Source organism: Sander lucioperca, chromosome 8 (genome assembly GCF_008315115.2).
Source record: "Sander lucioperca isolate FBNREF2018 chromosome 8, SLUC_FBN_1.2, whole genome shotgun sequence".
Taxonomy (NCBI): domain Eukaryota; kingdom Metazoa; phylum Chordata; class Actinopteri; order Perciformes; family Percidae; genus Sander; species Sander lucioperca.
In genome coordinates, this window is record NC_050180.1 from 27578022 (window position 1) to 27600521 (window position 22500).

The 22500-nt window shown below is 38.8% G+C and overlaps 1 protein-coding gene and 1 long non-coding RNA gene across 2 annotated transcripts in view; one reads left to right on the forward strand and one right to left on the reverse strand.

Moving 5' to 3' along the window:
• The window catches only part of LOC118495547, a 5688-nt gene extending 1382 nt beyond the window's left edge, over window positions 1–4306 (forward strand). The window contains exons 2-3 of the long non-coding RNA XR_004897999.1: window positions 4100–4126; window positions 4237–4306. This is a non-coding gene — a long non-coding RNA (uncharacterized LOC118495547). The remainder of the gene's footprint in view (window positions 1–4099; window positions 4127–4236) is intronic.
• Window positions 4307–6020: 1714 nt separating this feature from the next.
• On the reverse strand, window positions 6021–15274 carry LOC116040107 (interferon-induced protein 44-like). The gene is made up of 8 exons (XM_036004442.1): window positions 15243–15274; window positions 14202–14206; window positions 13482–13620; window positions 11588–11789; window positions 8924–9079; window positions 8095–8263; window positions 7630–7730; window positions 6021–6182 (listed from the first exon to the last, which is right to left on the reverse strand). Exons 1-8 carry the CDS (start codon window positions 15272–15274, stop codon window positions 6024–6026), a joined length of 963 nt encoding a protein of 320 aa, XP_035860335.1. The 3' UTR covers window positions 6021–6023.
• Between the last annotated feature and the right edge of the window lie 7226 nt (window positions 15275–22500).

Sequence of the window (22500 nt, forward strand, 5' to 3'; positions counted from 1 at the left end):
GCCGATCACCGATCACCGATTGCTGTGAGCCGTGTCAACCGATGCCGATGACCGATCACCGGGTCTATTTGAAACCTTCTATTTATCATGTCATATTTATCATCTATTAATTTTAATATTCATAACAACAATGCATAAGTATTAAAATTAACAGAAGATAATGTATTGTGAATTGTCAACGGTTTACTTTTATTGACAGGAAACGTTCAACATTCCACTTCCTCTGTTAGAAACACACCTTAAACAGCTTAGAGCTTAACATAGAGCTAAAGCCTTATTCAGAATAAATTACTAAACAACTGTCAGTGTGTTCTTCAGTGGGTCTTTAGTGTGTTCTGAGCAGGGTGGGGCCACTTATATCTTTTACCAGCCACTTTTTCCAGAATTCAAATTTATAAAAGAGAGTGCACTATCATATTTTGAATTGCTTTATTAATTATGTTTTATTATTAATACATATTTTATTAATATAATGTATTTATTATGTGTCAGTAGCTTGTTGATCTTACATTGTAAGTTAATGTCCTATCCTGGCCTGGGACACACATTCATACGGTTTGATAAAGGACTTATTGGACTTTAACTTATCATTGATTTTACAATAACGAGTGTAGCTCATGGATGTATTAAGTGTAGCTGTCCTCAATTTAGGTCATCCTGTACGTCTCCTCTCCGGTTTTTCCTGCATTCACCATGTGTGTGTGTGTTTGTGTGTGTGTGTGTGTGTGTGTGTGCGTGTGTGCGTGTGTGTGTGTGTGTGTGTGTGTGTGTGTGTGTGTGTGTGTGTGTGTGTGTGTGTGTGTGTGTGTGTGTGTCGTCAGTCGCGGGGTAGAACTGAGCAGCAGAGAGCCAACAGATTTGGAACGGCAGCAGCTTTCAAGCGACTTAAACATTGTTACAGTCTACATTAACGTTAAAATGTAAACAGGTTGGCAGGATGGTCTGAAATGTTGTGCACGGTCTTTCACTGTACGTTTTGTCAATGCGCCACTTGTTTGAAAAGTTCCTTCTCTTTTTCTTTACTTCGCCCTCAACAGCTTGTAGCTACTGCTGACTCCGCAGCAGGCCTCTTAACACCGGGGATATGTCGCCACATATTTTAACAGATAATTTTCCTTTCGTCTGTACCTCAGCTCAGCTAGCTAGCTAGCTAGTTACACGGCGGCGTCCCGGACTAGCGCTGAAAACTAGCTACTCGACTGGTCAAAGCCCCGGCTGTGAACGGTTTCATTTCCTGTAAGTTCTTCACAATAAAAGTCCTCCGTTATTTTGGTATTTGAATGTTTTTATTATGAAGCAGCAAAATCCGGAAATGTTAGGGATTCATTAGCAGTAACGTAACGCGATTCCTATAAGCATTGTGCATTGTTACTTAGCAACAGCATTCTTTGACAAAAACTGTCCAATCCATTACATGGATACGAGGCTAATTTCCCTCCCTGGTTCCGAGGCACTTTTTTTTGACCAACTCGGGGAGACTGATCAGTCCAACTGCTTTTTCTGCCAACGGTCGGCCGTCTGGTTGGTGTGTAACTTAGCTTAGCTGCGTATAGAACAATTTCTCACGAGTAGTGCATCATCTGATTGGCCTATCTGATCGGCCTTTATGGAGACCACCGATCAAACTATTTAAAGCCTTTATCGGCCGATAACGATTGGTTCCCGATCAATTGGAGCACCCTTACTCAACATAATTGAAAATCTATGGATAGACCTTAAAAGAGCAGTGCGTGACAGACAGCCCAGAAATCTCAAAGAACTGGAAGACTTTTGTAAGGAAGAATGGGCGAAGATACCTCAAACAAGAATTGAAAGACTCTTGGCTGGTTACCAAAAGTGTTTACAAGCTGTGATACTTTCCAAAGGGGGCAGTACAAGGTATTAACTCTGCAGGGTGCCCAAACTTTTGCAGACGCAATCTTTTTGTTTTCTGTTATTTTGAAAGTGTAAATAATGGAAATAAAATCTAACTTTTTTTGAAATATTATAAGAATGTCCAATCTGTCATTTAATGCCTTTTGGAGATTTTTCCATCTATTTTTGGCTTCTTTATGCACATTAATAAAATTTTTTACCTGGGGTGCCCAAACTTTCGAGCCCCACTGTAGGTTACAAAACAGTTCAGGGACATTTTAATATGGAATCAATTCGTTACATTACAAGAAATTCGGTACGATTGTATGAGATACGATTCAATCTGATAGATACAGGTAATACACATTTAATGTAAACATTAATTTTCCATTATAAATTGAAGTTAAAGCTGCAAACAGCGATGAACGGGCCCTCGCCCCTCCCAGTACGTCAGTGGGTTCTGGCAGGATGTTGCCTGTAACACTTCCTCTGTCCACTAGAGCGAGAGAACACACTAATTGTTGTCAGGTTGCTGTATATCAGGTGTAGACCACACCATGAACATTTCATGTAAATCAGATGATGTTGTGAAGTTTTAGGCAGATTGGACAATGTAAAGTGAAGTTACAACAACTTCCTGTGTTATGGCAAAAGACATAAAATGGCCGTAGCTTCAGACAGACAGGATCAATTTGTCTTTCCCCGTTCACTACTGTTCATATGTTTTCTGAATGAAGGAAGTGGAGGGACTTCTCTCTATTTAAGGTCCCATTAGATAGAGGATTATACCAACCACATATGAGACAAATCCCATAAACCCTCTATAGGAGTTTGAAAATATTGACATAAAATACGTAGAAAGAATGCATGAAATTCAAAATGGCCGACGTCCGGTTGGGCGGAGCCAATGAAGGTAAATTGGAAATATGTTGGAAATGATGAGAGCAATATCTGTACCAAATGTGAACCAATTTTCGGGATTATATTAAGGGCTCCAGCAATGTGGTCAAAGCCTAAAACTAATTACAGGGCACTATAGAGCCAATATGCCTTAATGTGATATTAAATCAAAGTATTTAGTAGTTTGAACATGAAGGCAAAGTTCTGAGAGTTTTCATGCAACCTAAAGTCCTCAAACACGTGTTGATAAAATGAAGATGAATACACGAAATCCAACACGGCCGACTTCCTGTTGGGCGAAGTTCCTAAGATGAGTACATTGGGCATCATTCACCAACCGTTCTTATGAAGAAATGTGTTCTTAAATCCCACTTATGCACATTTTATGAAGATTCTAACATTCACTAATGATTTCTTATCTTGGATTTGTTCTTAGCTAAGAACTAAATCTACGAACACTGAAGAGCTCTCTTACGCACATATGAGTGATGACAATTTGCTCCAAATAATTGGATACTGTATTTTCTTTAAGTCTACAGTCATTTACAATGATAGTGTTGTACTGTAATGTATTTATGATCATTTGTTGAAAAAAAAATTATAGTATGCAACGAAACTTTTACACTGCAGTTTACATCAGCAATTAAATTGATTAAATCCTGCGTTACTTGGTGATTGATGGTGCTATTTATAGGGCCAAAATGTAGTGGTGGAATGTAACCAAGTACAAATACTTTGTTACTGTACTTAAGTGCATTTTTCACATATCTGTACTTTACTTAAGTAGAATCAATAGTGCATACTTTTGACTTTTACTTCGTTACATTTTGCAGCAATTATATATACTTTCTACTATATGTTTCTATTATCTATACTGCACTCACATTTCTACAACGTTCTGTTACCTTTTCTGATCAGTTTTTCCGCCTGAGAAAACGTCTTCCTGACCGTCACAAGTTTGTCTCACCAGTGAAGTTTGGTTGCCATAGATACAGTATATATTGGGCACTGCTGATCCTTCATCGGCTTCCAAGCCAGCTTCGTCGGTATTACAGCCTCCGGTAAAAGAGAAAATGAAAGTGTTTGTTTTTTATTATTCCCGTTTTTAAATCATAGTTGCCATCTATTTCTCTCCTTTAATTCATCAATATATTTGTTATCAAACTGTTGTTATTGTCATGAGTTTTCACTCAGAACCCTAAAATTACGTGGCGATAAAGCGATGTAAATCAGCCTCCTTGCTGCTGTCGTCAGTGTAGGAGTTTCAGAATCATATCTGTGATAACCAGATACAGATTCATATCGCTGAATCTTTACATGTTTACTAAATTATTTTTCTTTTCAGGAACGCCAACCCCGCCACCTTCTCCCAGTAAGATATTAAGTTTATTTCTGAACATCACACTTTTAGTAAAACCACTATTGATTTGTCCGTTGAAATATTTGCTTATTTCCTAAATAATTACACAATTTCCACTTCAGCTTTGAAGGATCCATGGAGGAAAATAGCCTGGGGGTGAGTTCACTTTATTACCATTTATATTTGATGTGTGGTGTCACTAATGTCAATTTTACGAGCTTTTTTAGAAAATCAAACCAGACGGACCAGAGGTTGTCAGAAATACCTGAGGGTGCAGAGGGTTAAGAATACAATGTTCTGAAGCTGCAAATACCTAGAAATGTCATATTTCTGTACCAACTGTTGGAAGGAGGCAGGGGAGTAGCAAGCTTTTCAAAAGTGAGGGAGATGGATGTGATTTGTTTATTAACAATAAAAACGATGTATAATCGTACTGTTTGTTAACATGGGCAAACGGAGCATAATCTAATTACCTATGTGCTAATTTGAATAAATAGCACAACAGATCTAAACACTGGGTATAGCCAGGTGAAAATGTCTTGTTGACATATAACAGTAAAAGACTTAATATTAAGGTCTGATGGGAACCATTTAGGCTACCCATGAGCATTAATACATAGAGGCAGGAAGAAGTACTTTAAACCAGCCTTTATTAATTAGCCTATTATTGCAGAGATGGGGTTTGGGGCTGGGTCCGTGGGACTGTTTCTGGGGGTTCACTTTTATTTGACCTACCTTTTGTCTTCTGCACTCTCCTTACCCTTGTTCTTCCCTCAGACTCATCCCCCAGAAACAGTCCCACTGACTCAGCCCCAAACCCCATCTCTGCAATAATAATACTGGTTTAATACACTCAATAATCAATACTGGTTTAATACACTCAATAATCAATACTGGTTTAATACACTCAATAATCAATACTGGTTTAATACACTCAATAATAATACTGGTTTAATACACTCAATAATCAATACTGGTTTAATACACTCAATAATAATACTGGTTTAATACACTCAATAATCAATACTGGTTTAATACACTCAATAATCAATACTAGTTTAATACACTCAATAATCAATACTGGTTTAAAGTACTTCTTCCTGCCTCTATGTATTAATGCTCATGGGTAGCCTAAATGGTTCCATTCAGACCTTTACATTAAGTCTTTTACTGTTTTATGTCAACAAGACATTTTCACCTGGCTATACCCAATGTTACTAAATTACCCAAATTAGCACATACGTAATTATATTATGATCCGTTTATCATTTTATTATGAATGCTATAACGTAGCTAATGTTACGGAACGTTATACTTCTTACATGAGAAACTACTCGTACATATTAGCTTTCATTTAACGTTGCTAGTGAAGTTAAAAAGGTGCAGTTACCTCCCATCCTGTACCTACAACTGATAAACACACCATTTTCTAAATCTCTGCTAACGTTACGCATATAGCTACAGTAACAGCATATAAAAAGAGATGAAAATGCCACCGGACATTAAAATTTACGAACATAAATGGAATAATACTTCACAAATTAAGTTTAATCTTTTGACTTCTTACCTTGAAACACGTCTGGTAGTTTCTGTGTAACAACCATGAATCAGTGCTGCAAAATGCAAAACTGCCTGTTCCTATTTTATTACATGGTAATATTGGATACATACACATGTTATATTATATTGATGTATATAAAACTCCAAAGGAATGTCATGTATGTACATGTTTATATCCATCAATTAATTATTTACTGAACAAAAACAATCACTGTAACCTCAGCCACACCTTATACATGAAAATATTTCTCTAGAAACTAAACTGTGTGTCTATTTGAGTGTTTGTTCAAATTCCAAATCGATTATATCTGAACATCCCAGACTCACTGCTTTAAACATTTGTTATAATTCATTTGTCAATGAAGTCGTCTCCAAAGTCGATCATTTTTCTCAGCGCACTCAGGATCAGAGAGTCAACGTCATCATTGATGTCGATTTCATCACTGTAGTTCTTCACAGGAAAGATGTAGTTCTCTGGGATTCCCACTGAAGCACTGAAGTCTTTCACCTGAGTGGTAAACAATGGGAGTTATTGTGTTTTCTGTGCTCATATATTGAAAATATTTGGAATACAGAGTTAAAACATTAGCGCGTAACTTTTTGATATTATTGAACATCTGTTACATTCAAGCCATTGCTAAATGAGTTGATACACACTAAATAAAGCTGCAAGCAGCATTGAACGGGCCCTCGCTCCTCCATACGCGTCGGGGTTACTGGTGAATACGACTTCATGCGGTCATGCATTTGCGCAGATGTCGGACACAGCGTGCATGGTGGAGTGTGTGGCGTTGGAAAGGTGCATGTAAATATTGTAACAAGCATAGCGTTTGGGGCAAACCATCAGCAGTGAAGAAAGACCTCTATGCTGAGTTCTATGATACCTCACACAAGGGTCTATGAGAAACGGGTCATTAGTTATGAAAGCGGGCGTGGATTAAGCATCGAGGGGCGGGCCAAAACATCACCAATGAAAAAAGAACTCGGGCAGAATGGACAATGCACACTAAAGTTACAACAACTTTCTCGTTCTTTGCCAAATGCTCAAAATGGCCGCCACGGCCACACTGTTAGATGAAAAGTCTTGTTTTCTTTACATCACTGAAGTCTTTCAATGACACAGACCAAATTTGAAGTTGATCGGATGAAATCTCTAGGAGGAGTTCATTAAAATATAGCACCTATAGTTTTGGGCCTACTTTCTTTTGACAGGGGGCGCTATGACTTTGAGTGAATTTTGGCCGGTAGATGTCCTCAGGGTTGGACTCTTATGAATCATGACAAGTTTAGGCCTGATTGAACAACATACACTCAGGTTACACCCACTTACTGTTTTGATGGAGTAACACACAAAATGGCCACCCTGCCACGGCCACGCCCTATGACGAAAAGTTTTTCTTTTAACAAATTTTCATCTTTAACTTCTTAAGATGGCACAGACCGAATTTGAAGTTGATCGAATGAAATCTCTAGGAGGAGTTCGTTAAAATCTGACATGTGGAAATGGCCAAAATCACACTAATTTCTAAATTTCAATTCAAAATGGCGGACGTCTTTCTGCATTAAAGGTATGGCTCCAATGAGTTTTTTTGTACGTCTTGACATGTTACATATGTGTACAAATTTCCGTTAGTCTACGTTAAACATACTGCAGGGGCTACATTTTTTAAGTTATGTAGGGGGCGTTTGCGAGGAATTCTTTTCACGCCTATCTACGAAACCCTTAAAATATAACATTTTTCACCAGGTCTGATGCATGTGCAAAGTTTGGTGAGTTTTAGTATATGAAAAAGTCCCCAAAAAAGGCAATTCATTGCGTGAAACAAAAAAAATGTGTCATGTGGACACGCCACAGAATTGTTGTCATTACTTATAATTCCTCAGAAACTACGCACTATATCTTTAAATCACATCAGGTTATATTTCTGTACGGACTCAGTAAGACAGAAACTGACCTTTTTCTTCAGGTGCTTGCTCTTGTACACATTCTTCAGATCCTTTTCAGTTTCAGGACAGGCTGAATCAATGTTGGTGACTATTGCCATTTGGGGAATCCCTGCAGACAGAAACACACTCAGTATTTTAGCTTTTTCAGGAGGTTTTTGTTGAGAAAATAAAAAAAAAAGAGAACAATTGTTTTTGTTTGTTGTTTGAGAGGATCTTCCAGGAAGAATGGTATAAACTGTCCAAATCCAACAGTGCAAAGTTTGAAGCTGTACCCAAGAATACTCAAAGCTGTAATTACTGTACAAGGGGCTTCTACAAAGTACTGAATAACAGGTCTGAATACTTCCTTAAATGAGAGATTCAGGTTTTGATATTAAATTAAAAAAAATCCTTTTTTAAATAAACCAACACAATAAAGTGTAAAAAGTAAACAGTTTCAATACTTTCTGAAGCCAAGTATATTATATTCTTACCCAGGTCACTGGCTAACTCTCTGATTTCTGCCATCTTCTTCAGAACTGAGTCTGTAATTTCCGCTGCATTAGCAGAAAGCACACAAACCAGAACATGAACTTTGTCATCTGGAGACGGACGAGGGTTGTAGCCTGAATCACCATCAGAGAGTGGAGATGCAGGGTTGAACTGGAAAATAAAACACAATTAAATAATGACATGTTAAAATAAACAGTGTTGTCAAAATGCATGCACCCTCATGAGCGTCTTATAATGAGGGCTGATCAGGTGCATTGCCATCTTGTGGCAGCAGAATGTGATTGCTCGATTGACCAACTAAAGAGTGCAGTATTTTCCTGAGCGTTATGCACTCTACTTCTACTTCTATTCCTATTCTAAAAGAAGCACAATTAACAATAATAGAAAGTATGATCATTTCACTACTGCTGAAGTTCTTCAGCCTTTTTTGGTGACATCTCTCAGATTCTTGGGCGTATACCAGAGAATTTGCACAACACCGGCCCTTATATAGTGTTTACTGTAAACAGTCATGATCAAGTGGGATTTAACATTCAGGACACCTGGGTAGAAGCAGATCTGCATTGTTAAGATTGTCTGATGCATCTGGACTTTACTTTTCTTATTTTTCTCTAACAGGAAGTAAGGAGAATGTTGCTGCATGAGGTCCAATGAAGGTTCTAGCAAGTTAACATAAAATGAATCAAAACCTTTGTTGTCAGTGAATATTTTACTGATAAGTTCAAAATCAACATTCTGTGACCTGTCTGCAGCACTGGGAGATATGTCTGGCAATGTGAGACTGAAAGTTTAATAATGTCCCAGTTGTACCTTGTATCCCTCCTTCACATGTCCTTTCAGGGCCAGTATGATGTCATCAGCACGAACTCCACCATCTTTCTCCAGACCCATGATGTCATTGAAGACGAAAGGATAATATGTCTTTGACTGTCCTCTTCCTTCCTTTTTGATTTTATGAGTTTCATACTGTAACATAAAAATATTAAATGACTGTTAATCACAATGATGCCATCTACAGACTTTGGGTCCTGCAGTGTTTATTTTGTAAAACATCCCTGGATGCATCAATATTAATCATGTTTTTATTAGGGCTGTCAAATGATTAATTTTTTGAATCGCTATAGTTAATGTTTTATCACATGAGTCACAATTCTATTATTTTGCATTTCAGAACAGTTTTTAAGTCCATATTAACAATGGAAAGCCATTCTTACCAGTGGATCTTGATTAGGAATCAAATGAATGCAAAGAAAGTGACTTTATGAACTTGATTTTAAGATTTGTATTTGCTTATTATTTATTTACTGTAAACAAAAAAAAAAAGAGAAAAAAAAGAAGGGTACTAAACAACAGTCATGAACTTGGTTATTGTTAAGGCCATGGTCAAAATTAAAGATTTAATAATAATGTAATAACTATAACAATAACTTATTTCACCAGTAAATTGCTGTTGAACGACAAAAACAACCACCAGACAGGAAAAGGGTATTTTACAATTACTGTGAATGCACCACGAGGCTTCCTGTTTTAAGGGAACGCACCGTCTGTCTTGTTTGATTCCAACAACAGCAGCTGCTGCGCTGCAGAGCAGACTGTTACGTCCCGCTGTAGGAATCCTCTACAGTGAAATACAGTCACACTTTACACTGTTTAACGTTAGCTGTCAGCATTGTAACCCTGTTTAATCCAGCTGCTAGCTAAAGGTAGGCTAACGTTACATGCTGTCAGGTGTAATGTAAAGTCAGGCACCGAAATGAGGCTCAGAAATTTTTGTTCTTATTCGGCCTCGTTACTACCGTTTAGGTCGGTACGTTTCGATACCCAACCCTACTTACCAGAGTCAATCTAGTGTTTAGTAACTCCTAAATAATGTTGATTACTCACTGACGTCCAGTGATCACCGGTTGGTGAGACAGCGTCTGCACTTTGCACTTTGGTTTCAATAACTGGTTGGCGAGTAGCACTCTCCAAAATAGTGCTTTGCCTGAGCCCACTAGCATCAACCTGAGTCACGTTAACTGTACTACTATGCTTAGCTCGTAGCTGGTAGCTCCAGCTTGACGTGCTTTGGTGATATTTTAATTTGGCTTTACACAATGTGTCTATGGCTTTCCACTTGTCTACGAGCCGTCTGGGAGTTTTGGAAAATAAAAAGCTCCATTCAGGATTGTGTTGCTGCTGTCTGTCCATCATGCTGCAGTAGCAGCAGCAGGATGTGTTAGGAGGAAGTGGCAGCTTGATGAGAAGTAACGGTGCTGCAAAGGGTCAAAATAGTAGCCTGTTGGGCACCACGTGAAGCCGAGTGAAGTGAAAATAAATTAAGAAATGGCGGCATGCGATTAAAAAAAATATTTCGTTATGCTCGGCCCTTAATTGCAACGCAATTAACGCATTAATGCTGACAGCCCTAGTTTTTATGTTTATCAAATTCCAGATCAGTTTGGGTAATAAATTAAGGTCTGGTGTCTTTCTCAGGGACACTTTGACATGTGGTCAATTCCCGGTGGAGGAAAACTAAACTAAAATATGTCACTGTTATGCCTAGGTGAAACTTTAGCCACAAAAACATCACTGTGACGGTCCTGACAGCATTCCTAACAGTTAAGTTTAGCCTCTAAAAGGTAAATTTAGTCACCAAAACGACTAGTTAAGATTAGAAAAAAGATTGTGGTTTGGGTTAAAACAGGGGCTCATTAAGTAGTTCTCCCCGGTTACTCCCTAGATGGGTTAAAGTCTTGGGTTTTCTCCCTAACCTCTTCCTGGGACATGAACTCTGCTCCCTGGCCTGAAAGCCCTGTGTTTTAGGACCCACACATCCACCCAGACCTCCTCCCTATGAGGATGTTAGTGCTCTTATCCTAGGTGCTCCGGTCATAGTTACTACAGACAATGAAGGCAGCTGCCTTACATCAAAAGTCAGTGTGCTGCATACAATAATAAATACGTGGAATACATATGAATTACAGTGCTTTACTTTCCATATCTTTTCTGTAGGAATGGTTCATAAGAACAGCCTGCTCTGTGACTGGATACTGGACTTTCTGACCAACTGGCTCCAGGTGGTGAGAGGGGACACATGTATATACCTAGGGGTAAATATTCACAAGGAACAGACCATAGGCCAGCCACACTGCAAAAGGCCCAACATTGTCTGTACAGCCTCATGGGCCAAGAGAAATTTGGCCTGAGGCCCCAAATCTATTACTTTTAGTCTACATATATGGGTGTACTTCCTTTTCCTGCTAACATTTACATGTTTTACATTTCCCTGTGTGGGTTCAATAAAGTTGATATTATCTGACTCAGTGCAAAGTCTACAGATTATTCAAAGGAGCAAATTACGTAACTCAAAGTAACAAATGACTGAATTAAGAGGAAGTGAAGAGAAATGTTGAAGTGAAAGTTGATAAAACAGCTGCTGCTGCTTTGGAGGTTTAATATGAAAATGTACTTTGAAATCTAAAGTTTTCTTACTCTTGTGGTGAAACTCTTGTCAGAGGTAGTGGAACTGGTCAAAGCAGGAGTAGTCATTCTGCCTCGTAGGACGCTGCTGACAGAGTTGATGAAGCTGGACTTTCCAGCACCGACGGGTCCGTACAGAAGGATTCGGACCTGTTTGATGTCATCGTTTTCAGGCTCATAATCCTTCACATACTGGAGATCACTCGCTTTGGCTCTGTTAAAAGACATTACATTTTAATTTTAGATTATTATGTATATTACATCTATCAACATAACTATTATTGATCTCAACAGCAATAAAACTACAAAAAAAAACATTGGACCCATTGGTTTGAAACAAAAAAAACTAAAGAAAAACTAACAAAAGAAAACAAATTGTTGATCAGAAGTATTAATATTAGTGAGAATTTTGAACAAAAACACTCCGATTTCAGATGGAAATTAGATCATATAGTAAATGAAACTAATAATAATAATAATAATAATAATAATAATAATAATAATAATAATAATTAAAGCTGCAAGCAGCGATGGACGGGCCCTCGCTCCTCTGCGCGCGTCGGGGTTACCGGCATTTGCCGCTCCTTGCGACCGTGCGTTTGCGCGGCACTCAGACACTGCAAATCGTCACCAATGAACTCCCTGCTGAGTTCAACAATACCTGACACAAGACTCTACGTCATACGGTTCATTAGCTGTGATAGGGGGCGGGCCAAACCATCACCAATAAAAATGGAAGTCTCTGCTGAGTTCATTGATGCCCCACACAAGACTCTACCTTAAATGGGTCACCATTTATGAAAGGGGCGTGGCTTAAGCATAGGGGGCGGGCCAAACTATGACCAATGAAGAAGCAACTCTCTGCTGAGTTCACTGATACCTCACACAAGACTCTACCTTAAACGGTTCAAATGTTATGAAAGGGGGCGTGGTCTGAGTAAGTGGGCGTGGTTAAAGTATAGGGGCCGGCTCAGTATCACATGTCAACCACACATTCTAAGTTTCATGTAAATCGGATGATGTTTGTCATATAAGGTGCATTTCCTGTTGCCAGCGGGGGGCGCTATGACCAAAAGTCAAATATGGCCTGTAGGTGTCCTCAGGCCTGGACCCTTGTCAATCGTGAGAATTTTCGGGCAGATACGACAACAGAGACTCAAGTTACAACAACTTCTTTGTTCATCACTAAACACTCAAAATGGCCGCCACGCCACGCCCACACCTTCAGACGAAAAGTTTTTGTTTTAATAACTTTTCATCTTTAAGGTGTTTTTGAATATGTTAAGCTCCTCAAAAAGCCAATTCATTTGCAGAAAATAATAATTCCTTCAGTTCCAATAGAGCCTTCGCTGCTGTCAGTGCTCGGGCCCTAATAATAATAATGATGGCAGCCACAATAAAAGCATAGCTAGACTGGGAAAGGAATGACAACACTGCCCCCATGTGTTGGGAGTTTCAGGGGGGTCTAGCAGCTTCATTGTGTTCTAAACTACCATTCACACAGCCTATCTCTAGATGAACTAGTCCAGTTATTATACATTCAATTAGTATCTGGTATCAGGTTAGAAGATCTCTTTCTCTTAAAGATTTATCACAGGCTGCACCACAAATAATGAAATGTTTGTCCCATCAATGATGGATGAGGCTTTTGATGTTTGGTCTAGAAAGGATGTGGTTTCACTGTTTGATCTTTATATTGATGGACATTTCACCTCCTTCCAACAGTTGGTACAGAAATATGACATTTCTAGGTATTTGCAGCTTCAGAACATTGTATTCTTAACCCTCTGCACCCTCAGGTATTTTGACAACCTCTGGTCCGTCTGGTTTGATTAAATTCGGGGTCATTTATTTTAAATAGCAGTGACACACACATCAAATATAAATGGTAATAAAGTGAACTCACCCCCAGGCTATTTCCCTCCATGGATCCTTCAAAGCTGAAGTGGAAATTGTGTAATTATTTAGGAAATAAGCAAATATTTCAACGGACAAATCAATAGTGGTTTTACTAAAAGTGTGATGTTCAGAAATAAACTTAATATCTTACTGGGAGAAGGCGGCGGGGGAGAAGGCGGCGGGGTTGGCGTTCCTGAAAAGAAAAATAATTTAGTAAACATGTAAAGATTCAGCGATATGAATCTGTATCTGGTTATCACAGATATGATTCTGAAACTCCTACACTGACGACAGCAGCAAGGAGGCTGATTTACATCGCTTTATCGCCACGTAATTTTAGGGTTCTGAGTGAAAACTCATGACAATAACAACAGTTTGATAACAAATATATTGATGAATTAAAGGCACAACAACCGTCCCTGGTGTGTAAAGGCCTTAATTCAAATTAAGTTCTTTTGATGTTTACATTTGTTGGGAACATTGGGCCTCATTCACCAATATCTTCCTAAGTTTTCTCTTAAATATGATCTTAAGAAAGTCCTTAAGAAAAGTCTACGTCAGATTCATGACGTGTTCTTAAACAGCAGAATTGTTCACACCTTTAAGACGGTTTTATTTTCTATAACCATGGAAGCGTAAGCAAATAAAGTGTGTTAAGCAGCGGGAATGGAGAGGAGATGTGAAGAGGTCCAGCCAAATAAGTAGATAAGATATGAACACGTCTTACACAGCCTGGCGGAGAAGTAAACAACGCCGAGGAGAGAAATAGATGGCAACTATGATTTAAAAACGGGAATAACTGATATTTTTCTTGGTCTTCCAGATCTTTCTTTAACTTCCACTGTTGCTGATAACTGCCATTTCTTAATTACATTCTGAACAGAGGATATTGGCATCTGAAAACGCTTTGCTATCTTCTTATAGCCTTCTCCTGCTTTGTGAGCGTCTACTATTTTCAGTTTCAGATTTCTAGACAACTGCTCAGAAGAAGCCATGGTGCTGATTGTTGGGGCTTGGTCAGATGAGTCTGGGCATTTAAGACCTCTGAGACTGATCACCGGGTCTTTCCAGACGATGATTGAGAACGATCCATGACACTGTCAGGTCTCAGCTTTCCAAAGGGGGCGGTGCATGCTATAAACTCTGCAGGGTGCCCAAACTTTTGCAGACGCCATTTTTTTGTTTTCTGTTATTTTGAAAGTGTAAATGATGGAAATAAAATCTAACTTTTTTGACATATTATAAGAATGTCTAATCTGTCATTTGATGCCTTTTGGAGATTGTTTCATCTTTTCTTGGCGTCTTTATGCACATTAATACAATTTTTTACCTGGGGTGCCCAAACTTTCGAGCCCCACTGTATGTATCTAGATACATATGTGCAAATGTGTCAAAGTCTAACAGGATATTCACAAACTGTCAAAAACCAGCAGAAGCAGAGTCATAAAGGTCACAAGAAGTACTCTGGGAAGCTGGAACGCTGACACTAATGGGACAAGACAAACTGGATCGTAAGACATTCTGTCTTTCAGAGGCTCATAGCTAGAATGATATTGTATAACATTATTGTATATAATGTATAATAAATCTATCATATGAAGATGTAAAGAATCCGTTGGTACCAACAATGTCATGATAGCTTGTCGGGAAATGTGCAAAAAATGCTACAAAGTTAGGTTAGATTTTGGACAGGAAAAAACGTTGCTGACCTCCAGATATCTGAATGAAAATGGTTTTACAGATGTGGAATGATAAGAGGATAACTTACTGGGACGGCTCGGCCACGGCCACCACCACCATGGTAGCGGTGGCCGTAGCGGTGGCCGTAGCGGTGGCCGTAGCGGTGGCCGTAGCGGTGGCCGTAGCGGTGGTTGTGGTTGTGGTCCTGGCCATGGTTGTAGAAGTTTCTCTGGTAGAAAGAGAAACATTTAGGGAATATTTAAAGATAGTCTGCAACCATTTTCATGTCTGGTCTAAAACAAGACGTAGCAAAGCTAAAATAGAATGAAAACAGGAAATATGATAATAACAAGAACAGTTAACGTGCATGAAATATAAATAAATATTCCAAAGTAGAACTTAATCAAATATAAACAGAAAAGTTTTAAGCTCAACAACATGAAATTTAAATCACCACAACACAATTTACTGAAAAAGGAGAAATACCTTACCAGTCTTACTGTTCCCCCCCTCCCATCCTGGAGCTGTTGTAGATCTGCAGCAAAGAGAAGGATGAACAGTCTTTTATATTACAGACCCTCCCTGTTCCATGGACCACGTGATTTAAAGGAAATACACCAGCTTCTTATAACCATTAGCCCTCTTTCTATTAAGTGGTCCAGGAAACAGAGGGGGGGGGGGGTTAGTGGTTTCTAAGAAGCTGGTGTATTTATTATAAGTCATGTGGTCCATGAAAGAGAGAGAGAGAGGGGGGGGGGGGGGGGCAAGGTTAGGGGTTTCTAAGAAGCTGGTGTATTTAGTATAAGTCATGTGGTCCATGAAACAGGGAGGGTCTGTAATATAAAGAGACTCTTCCTTCTCTTTCTTCTCTTTGCTGCAGACCTACAGCAGCTACAGGATGGGAGGGGGACAGAGCAGTCAGGGTGAGCCTGTTCTCCTCTCTCAGTAAATGGTGCTGTGCTGATTGATGAACTGAATGTGTATATGTTGTTTCAGTAGAACTAGTAATACATACTGAGTATTTTCTTCAGACTAAATATAATAATAGACTGCTGTCTGTCTGTCTGTCTCTCTCTCTCTGTCTGTCTCTCTGTCTGTCTCTCTGTCTGTCTGTCTGTCTCTCTGTCTGTCTGAATGTCTGTCTGTCTCTCTGTCGGTCTGTCTGTCTGTCTGTCTGTGTGTCTGTCTGTGTGTCTGTCTGTCTGTCTGTGTGTCTGTCTGTGTGTCTGTCTGTGTGTGTGTCTGTCTGTCTGTCTGTGTGTCTGTCTGACTGTGTGTCTGTCTCTCTGTCTGTCTGTCTCTTTATTTCTCATTAGGACCAAAACACTCAGAGAGATCTGAGTCTGGTAACAAAGGAGACTGATATTTTACTACCAGCTTATTTTACCTTTTAAAATGTATAAATGTTAACAAGTTTGTTCATCTTTCAGCAAAGCCCTCTTCATCTTTATCTTCATTCTTTTCCTGGTCTAAAACAGTGAAGGTGTTCCCGGTCGTCACTGGTCAGACCTTTGGTGCTGATCAGGTCATACTGGAACAAGTGGAGAACACAGGATGGTCATCAACATGGAAGGTGGAGACCACTAGAAACCTGCAGGAATGTGACATCATCATCATCTTCTGTCCAATCACGTCTCGTGTTGGATCAGATGTGGAGGCAGCCATGAGAGAGGATTCAGGTAACAGAAAGACTTTGTATATATATATATATATATATATATATATATATATATATATATATATATATATATATATATAAAAGCCAATCAGCTTGTTTGACATGCAGGACGTGCCAACAGTCGATGACAGCAGCATGGGCGTAAATCTGATCTAACAGTAGGGGGGGGGGGGACAATAAACATAACATTTCTGAAGAGCAATTTTTGAAGGGGACACAAATAATACAGCCACAATTATACTGGTAGAGGACATGTGTACACAAGATACAAAAATACCTTAAAACATAAAGACTTATTTTGAAAAAGTGTCCCCATATAAAATAAATACAATACTTTTGTACACTTGTTAAATTATCTGATCATAATGTAAATTAGTGAGCCACTGGTAAAGCTCATCAAATATGAATTAGGTTCATAGGTTCACCACGCGGTCATATTATAATTATAAAATGATCTCGGTCCTCCGCATAAATATTAGGTTTCGTCTGGGACAGAGGAGATATATATATATATATATATATATATATATATATATATATATATATACCACCTTTCTACCTATTCTACCTATGATCCTAACGTACAGCAGGCAGTGGACCAAACCACTGTGAGGCAAGGGAGGGGGGGACTCAAAATGTTTCTAAACTTAAAAAGCATTTCTTGGGGTTTGTATTGTTTTACTGCTTACACAGATATTTTAAGTATACATCATTATGTTATTTACAATACACAGCATTGTTTTAATGATATTTCTAGGGGGGGGGGACAACCCTTAGAAGGTCCTGACCCCCCAGACCCCCCTGGGATTTAAGCCCTTGGACAGCAGTAAAGAATATTACAGCAGATGAAAAGATGCGTTACATCAGGGCTGCAGTCGAAAAGTCAAAAAGTGACCTCCTAAGTCCTTTACCTAACCACTTTTCCTAAACCCTGATGGTAAACGTCATGAGATCAAGGAACAGTGTGAAGGAGAATTCAAAAGGAATTAGGAAAAGATAACCGTGGTGACAGGAGAATCTGACTGCTGACACTCAGCTGTATGATCATGTGACGGAGGATGTTATTGACGTAGGTCTGATATATTACATACTTCACCCTGTGTGTTCATAACGTGATGCTTCATACAGGCTTAATAAACGTGGACAACCTGGTGAAAATATTACTTCATCACCATGTTTCCCTTCTTATTCTGCAACAATGATGATGTTTTATGTGAAGTACTCTCTGCATGTCATGTAGTTATTATAAAACTCTGAGCTGGAGGCTGTTTCTGGTATCAAAGGTGTTCAGCAAATCAAGTTTATTTTCATTATTGGTTGCTCAGCTCACCCTCCTGCCCACTCATGTATCCACATTAATCCTGATGTGGATTATTGTATAACAATAATTCTTAAATGTATGCAAGACTTCATTGATTATTACATGAGCTAAAACTCAAGTTATGTTTTCTCTGTCAACTTTATAACTACAGTTTTTAGTTTTGCTGTTTAAATATCCCACGATATCAATTACAGAGACATTACTGTGCTCATGGAAACATTCACAGTGATTAAAAACAGCCTTACTCATCATTACAGTAAATCATTGAAGAAAACACTAATACATCATTTAAATCAATATCCTACAGAGACTGTAGAGAGGGAGACAATAACTTATCTGGGTCTGGGTGGGCGGGGTATCTCAGGTAGTTGGGTTGAATGTCTTCAGAGCCGATCTGTGTAATAGTCACATAAAATACCTACCTTCACACTTTCATAATAATGTAGTCATATCTGTAGTGACTTTTTAACAAAACCTATATATTTAAATAAGCCAGAGGGAGAACAGGTGACCTTGTTTCAGACGCTGCTCTGGGCCATAAATCAACCAGTGTCCAGTCAGCTGTAAAACGTTGGATTCAGAGATCCATTCATCATAGTTCTGTTAACACATGCTCACTGTCATGTTACGTGTTGGAGAGGAGAGTAAAGTTCTCACATTAACCGGTTTAATAAACCACTCAGACAGAGTCATAAATGACATGATCATTATCAGGCCTATTAGATGTGATGCAATGTCTGCAAAAATGTAATGACCGCACGGTTTGTACAGGATTAGGGCACCACTGAACACCTTATATTGATTATGGTATTATTAATGGTGATACGTCGCTTTAAATGTTGCTGCCACAAGGACTTGTGGGACGGCATTATCTCCTTCCTTTCACAAAGGACGGTCCAGTGTATCCTATACTAAAGGAGGTAACAAAGGAAGCATTGAAGCACCTTTCCTTATCACTCAGACAGTTCCAACGGTTCTTATCATGGCAGCCACTGAACTATTTCTGGGTCATTTCACTCTGTTAGGAACCTTCCTAAGCCCAGCTCTGTGTCCTGGACTTTACAGGAAGTCTGTCTCTAACCTTTGTCTCCTGTTTCTTGTGTTTCAGTGTCATCTGGAGGTAAACCAGTCATTCTAGTGCTGATGCATCACACCAGAGACCCCGACTATTCAACCAGTGTCAGAAGATGGTCTGAAACCTTTCAGAACGTCGTGTTGGATGTTCACGTTCTCTTCCACGAGACTCAGCCGGGATCACTGCTCTGTTCAAGAAATGATCAGGCCGTCAAACTAATACAAGAAGAGTTAATGAAACGTAGAAGGTGGTGGTTGAGGTGGTGGTTGAGGTGGTGGTGGTTGTTGGTGGTGGTGGTGGTGTTGGTGGTGGTGGTGGTGGTGGTGGTTGTTGGTGATGGTGGTGGTGGTGGTGGTGGTGGTGGTGGTGGTTGAGGTCAAATGTTCTTCATGAATATTCTGCTGTATAAAACTTTATCTAAGAGGTTCAGCAGTTTGTAAAACTCATTCAGTTTTGGTGTTTAACAGAGAAACAGGTTCATGTGTCTGTAGTTCTGAAGAAAAGATATATAAATAAATGCTTTAAATGTTTAAAATATCAGCTTTATAACAGGTCATATCAATGTGATTTCTCAATCAATCAATGAATGTGTGATTGCAGCAGTAGTCCCGTGGTAGTGCCGTGGCGTCAGATAAGGGGGGTGAAGGATCTTATTTCCATTAGGAGCTGCAGTAGCTGCTCACCAACAACCAGCAGGTGGAACATGTGAGCAGACCAGATGTAGTCGACCTGTCAGCAGACTGAGGAACAGAGGAACGGTGGGAAAGTATCTGGAAACAAGTCAAGACACTGTTTAACTGTCTCCCAGGCCTGTACAGTAAACCTACACATTAAAGAGTCTTAATTCATAATGGACATGTGTTTGTGTTATGATCATACTCTATAAAGGAAGGGGATGGACATGGCTTCTGAGTCTGGAATGTAAATCCAATGCTGAAACCTCTTTCTAATGCCCAGCAGAGGGCAACGCCACAAGTACCAAAAGCATAGCTTTATCAATGCTAACCATGGCTGTGAACATAAGAACAGCTGTCAACTTCTTTTGGGGAGGTGTCTGTGTTTAGTCTCAAAACTTTGACCCTCTCAATGTGTGTTTTCACTTCATCAAAGTTCATTGGAACATTTTGGTTGGTAATTCCTGTCCTACAGTAAACATTCACAGTAAACTCCATGCAAAGTGCATGTCATAACATTAATCTTTTGGTAACAAGTGTGACATGAGCCTTATTACCAATACTTCAGCTGCATGGAAAGCTCTATAAGTGAAAGTTATTAATCCTAGACTGGTATTTATTGATAAAATATCCGACCACTTCCAGCACCAGAACGTTCATCCTGCATAGTGTGGTGGGAATGCTAATACATAGAGATCTGAAATACATCTTTGAAGTACTTATTCTTTGCTAAAAGCAGGTTCAGTTGATCAGGAGAGTCTTAGAGAATGAACAAAGAGTTTAGGCAGAGCAGAGGGAGGGGGGGGGGCTGGTCTGAACCAAGGAGACCTACCATTCTACTGTGAAACATTTGGGCTGAAGGCAGAAACTGAGAAATGTTAAAGCAATAGAAAAACCAACCTGTAATTTATCATTAATCTCTGCTTATACATTATGCTATATGACTAAATATTAAACAATTAAACAATACAATTATAATTAATATTTACTAATTATTAGTAATGCTGTATATTAACATTTTATTGTTACACACATATCATTCATATACTATATTAGTTATCAAGTAATGATTAAAACATGTTTGTTAAACCATCTATAAACATGACATCGATAGATGGACCAGATGTTCCTAACACGTTGTCAATGGTTACTAGTTGGTTTGTAAACCATCTATAAAGATTATCTGGATGGCTAATGTGAAGATGCAACTGATATTTATAATAATTACTTAATATAAATGGTCTATGAAGCATCAAGTAACTTTACTTGGCACACTTAAATCTTTTTTTAGTGGTCCAAAAAATGATTTGTGCACTGATGATATAGTCTGGTCAGCAAACTGAACCCTTTTGTAAAGAAAGTTATTGTCATGGCAACAATGTAGCTCAGATGACCACAGTGGGAGACGAGAACAAAGAGATTACTAAAACAAAGTTAATACAAAAACCTGGATATGGCAACTTTATATTAAAATGAATTAATGATACAATATCTACATGGTGATGTATAACTACTATTTACTGTATACCATATATATACATATATATATATATATATATATATATATATATATATATATATATATATATATATATATATATATATAGGGGGGTTGGTTCTTCCCTAGTTCCCTAGACCCAAACTGCAAGACTCTTCTCAGTTGTCCTTCCTGAACTGGGAGTACCAGGGGGGTGGCTGGGATGTATTAGGGGGCCTCAGATTGCTAATTCCCAGAGTAAGTCCATGTGCACACCCCCCGTGGAGAACCAGGAAGTCTTGAAGGTGTTTGTGCTCCTTTAGTCCTGTAGAACCATATTGGTTTGGACCTGCTAGCACCTAGCATGCCAGCACGGGGAGAGGGACACGTGTCATTCAAAATGAAGTGACCTTTTTCTAAGGGTAAATGAATGGGAATTATTTCCATATGACATATTTCAGAAAATTGTGCAGAATGCTTGGAAGGAGCACGAGACCGGTTATCTCAGAATAGAATTAGGGTCTAGAGTAAGGTGACCAGATTTCTGAGACCAAATCCGGGGACATTTTCAGCTCAGAAGCGTAAATACCTCAAAAACAGGTAATGTTTTTATCTTTGTAAACTTAAAACGGGGACACTGCCCCAGGGACGTCATTAGACCTAGAGCTGCTTGTGCCCCAACAAGCCCCCCTAGGGGGGTCCATGGGCATGCTCCCCTGTAAGAAAATTGTGTCTATTTTAACGTTTAAATGCATCAATCTGGTGCACTTTGAAAATAAATTCAGAGGTTAGACTTAATTATTCTTATCTATGGATGGAAATATTTGGGCTGTAGCCTGAACTATTTTGCCCTTCAGAATTTTAACCGTGCACACACAGGTGGAATAGTTTTTTCTTCATATCTTTGCATTAATGTCACTAGGAAGCATACCAGTAGAAATATATATTCATATTTGTAAGTGGGGTATATATATATATAAGTAAGTGGGATTGTCTGGAATCTGGCAATATAATAACCATTATGGTGGGATACACTGGCTAAGCAATTTACAAAAGATATCTGTGCTGACATGAATAGTTTACATGAGATTAAATTATAAAGTTGGAGACCATGTAGAAAT